General features: G+C 52.5%; 1 protein-coding gene across 1 annotated transcript; it reads left to right on the top strand.

Moving 5' to 3' along the window:
• Positions 1 to 438: 438 nt before the first annotated feature.
• LOC122757115 (Krueppel-like factor 9) lies at positions 439 to 1,627 on the top strand. Its single transcript, XM_044008456.1, has 2 exons — positions 439 to 618; positions 683 to 1,627. Exons 1-2 carry the CDS (start codon positions 439 to 441, stop codon positions 1,472 to 1,474), a joined length of 972 nt encoding a protein of 323 aa, XP_043864391.1. The 3' UTR covers positions 1,475 to 1,627.
• Positions 1,628 to 1,870: the final 243 nt, after the last annotated feature.

The following is a 1,870-nucleotide window of genomic DNA, read 5'->3' as shown; positions in this document are numbered from 1 at the left end:
TGCGAGTGTGTGTGAGTGTGTGCGAGTGTGTGCGTGTGGCACATGTGTGCTTCGACTGATCGGCGGCAACATATGGCTGTTTACTGACACCGCTGTTGTTTTTGTTGTCGTTGCTGCTGTTAATGACGCCAGCGAACGAACGGGTTAGATAAACGAAGATCGAAACGGCTGCAAATTGTCCACTACGTTCCATTTGCATGTATGACTCCGACTGGCTAATTATTCCCACAGGGATCCCAGTGCCTGTTGAGGCCCGCTTGATGCCAAGGCAAATCTGCGTGTGTGTGTGTGTGTGTGTGTGTGTGTGTCTGGCTACGCATATCGTCTATCAGTCAATGTTCGCACTCGAGCGTATCCAGAGCGAAAGTTCGACCATTTCCCAATCACGACTTGTGCATAAATATTTGGACAGACCCGGCGCTCGGCTCATTTGTTCCCATGGAGTTCTTTGCGACGGGCGCCTTTCAGCAGCTCTACAGTGAGCTGGATGAGCCGGCCATGCTTGGAGTCGATTGCTTCGATCAGGCACTTTGCCAGCAGCAACCACAATTGGACTGCTGCTATGCGGATGTGAATTTCGGCAACGGGTATGAGCCAGGAGGAGGAGGAGGAGGAGGAGGAGGAGGAGGAGGAGGAGGAGGAGGAGGAGGGGAGGAGGAGGAGGGAGGAGGAGGGAGGAGGGAGGGAGGAGGGAGGAGGCATGGATTACTATGGCATCATTACACTCGACAGCATCAACAACAACAACAACAATTGCAGCAGCAGCAGCAACAGCAGCGAGGATCCGGAGCTGCTCTTCGACTTTGGCGATGCTGAGCCCCACGTTGGCTCAGCGTCAGCACCGCCGGAGCTGAGCGACTGGGAGCAGCGGCTGCTGGATCACTTTGTGGAAATACCCGAGCTCATTGACATACTGCCCGAGCGCACGCCGCTCTGCACGGACATGTGCGATGACTTCCTGCAGGAGAGCAATAACAATCTGCGCCTCGCTGCGCCCACCTCTCCAGCAGCAGCAGCAACAGCAGCAGCCTCCGCAGCCTCCTCCCCCTCCTCCTCCGCAGCAGCAGCGGCCATGCCACTGCAGCTCAGCCACAATGCTGCCGGAGAGAAGGGTTACCTGTGCACCTTTGGCAGCTGCGAGAAACTGTACGCCAAGCCCGCCCACCTTAAGGCCCATTTGCGCCGGCATCTGGGCGAGAAGCCATACGCCTGCAACTGGCCCGACTGCAGCTGGCGCTTCTCCCGCTCCGATGAGCTCGCCCGCCATCGTCGCTCCCACTCGGGCGTGAAGCCCTACAAGTGCGACTATTGCGCCAAATGCTTCGCCCGCTCCGACCACTTGACCAAGCACCGCAAGGTCCACGAGCGCCGACTCCTGGCCGCCACGCGCTCCGGCAAGCTGCTGCCCAACGGCCCGCTGCCCCAGAGTGTTTACGCCGTGCGACCCGGCCGCAAGCGCAAGAATCAGCTGTGACACAGAGCGAATTCCTGCACGTCCTACTCTTCATTCAATTTATTTTCTCTATTTTTATTTCGTTTTTTTTTCTTTTTTTTATCTGTAAGAAACTTAATTAAAAACTTCAATCGCAGCTTGAAGTGTGAAAATAGAGGCTGTTAGTTAAACTCACTCAATCTGAAATTGAATTTTTTATCCGTGTGTGAGATATTAAACTAAGTGTTATGAGACTTTCTATTCAAAGAGTTTGTTTCTGAATGCCTTTTGTACATAATTCATATATTTTACTAATATTAATGTTAATGGATTACTGCAGTTGAAAATTCCAAGTTACTTGATAAGATCATATTCAATTATGTGATAGTATCAAGAGATCTTCTCATACCCCATTTATGAAAGAGCGTATTGGCATTG

This window comes from Drosophila mojavensis, unplaced genomic scaffold (genome assembly GCF_018153725.1).
Source record: "Drosophila mojavensis isolate 15081-1352.22 unplaced genomic scaffold, ASM1815372v1 contig_136, whole genome shotgun sequence".
In the NCBI taxonomy this organism is placed as follows: domain Eukaryota; kingdom Metazoa; phylum Arthropoda; class Insecta; order Diptera; family Drosophilidae; genus Drosophila; species Drosophila mojavensis.
Note: the sequence above shows the minus strand (reverse complement) of the source record. Positions and strands in the feature narration are given on the sequence as shown.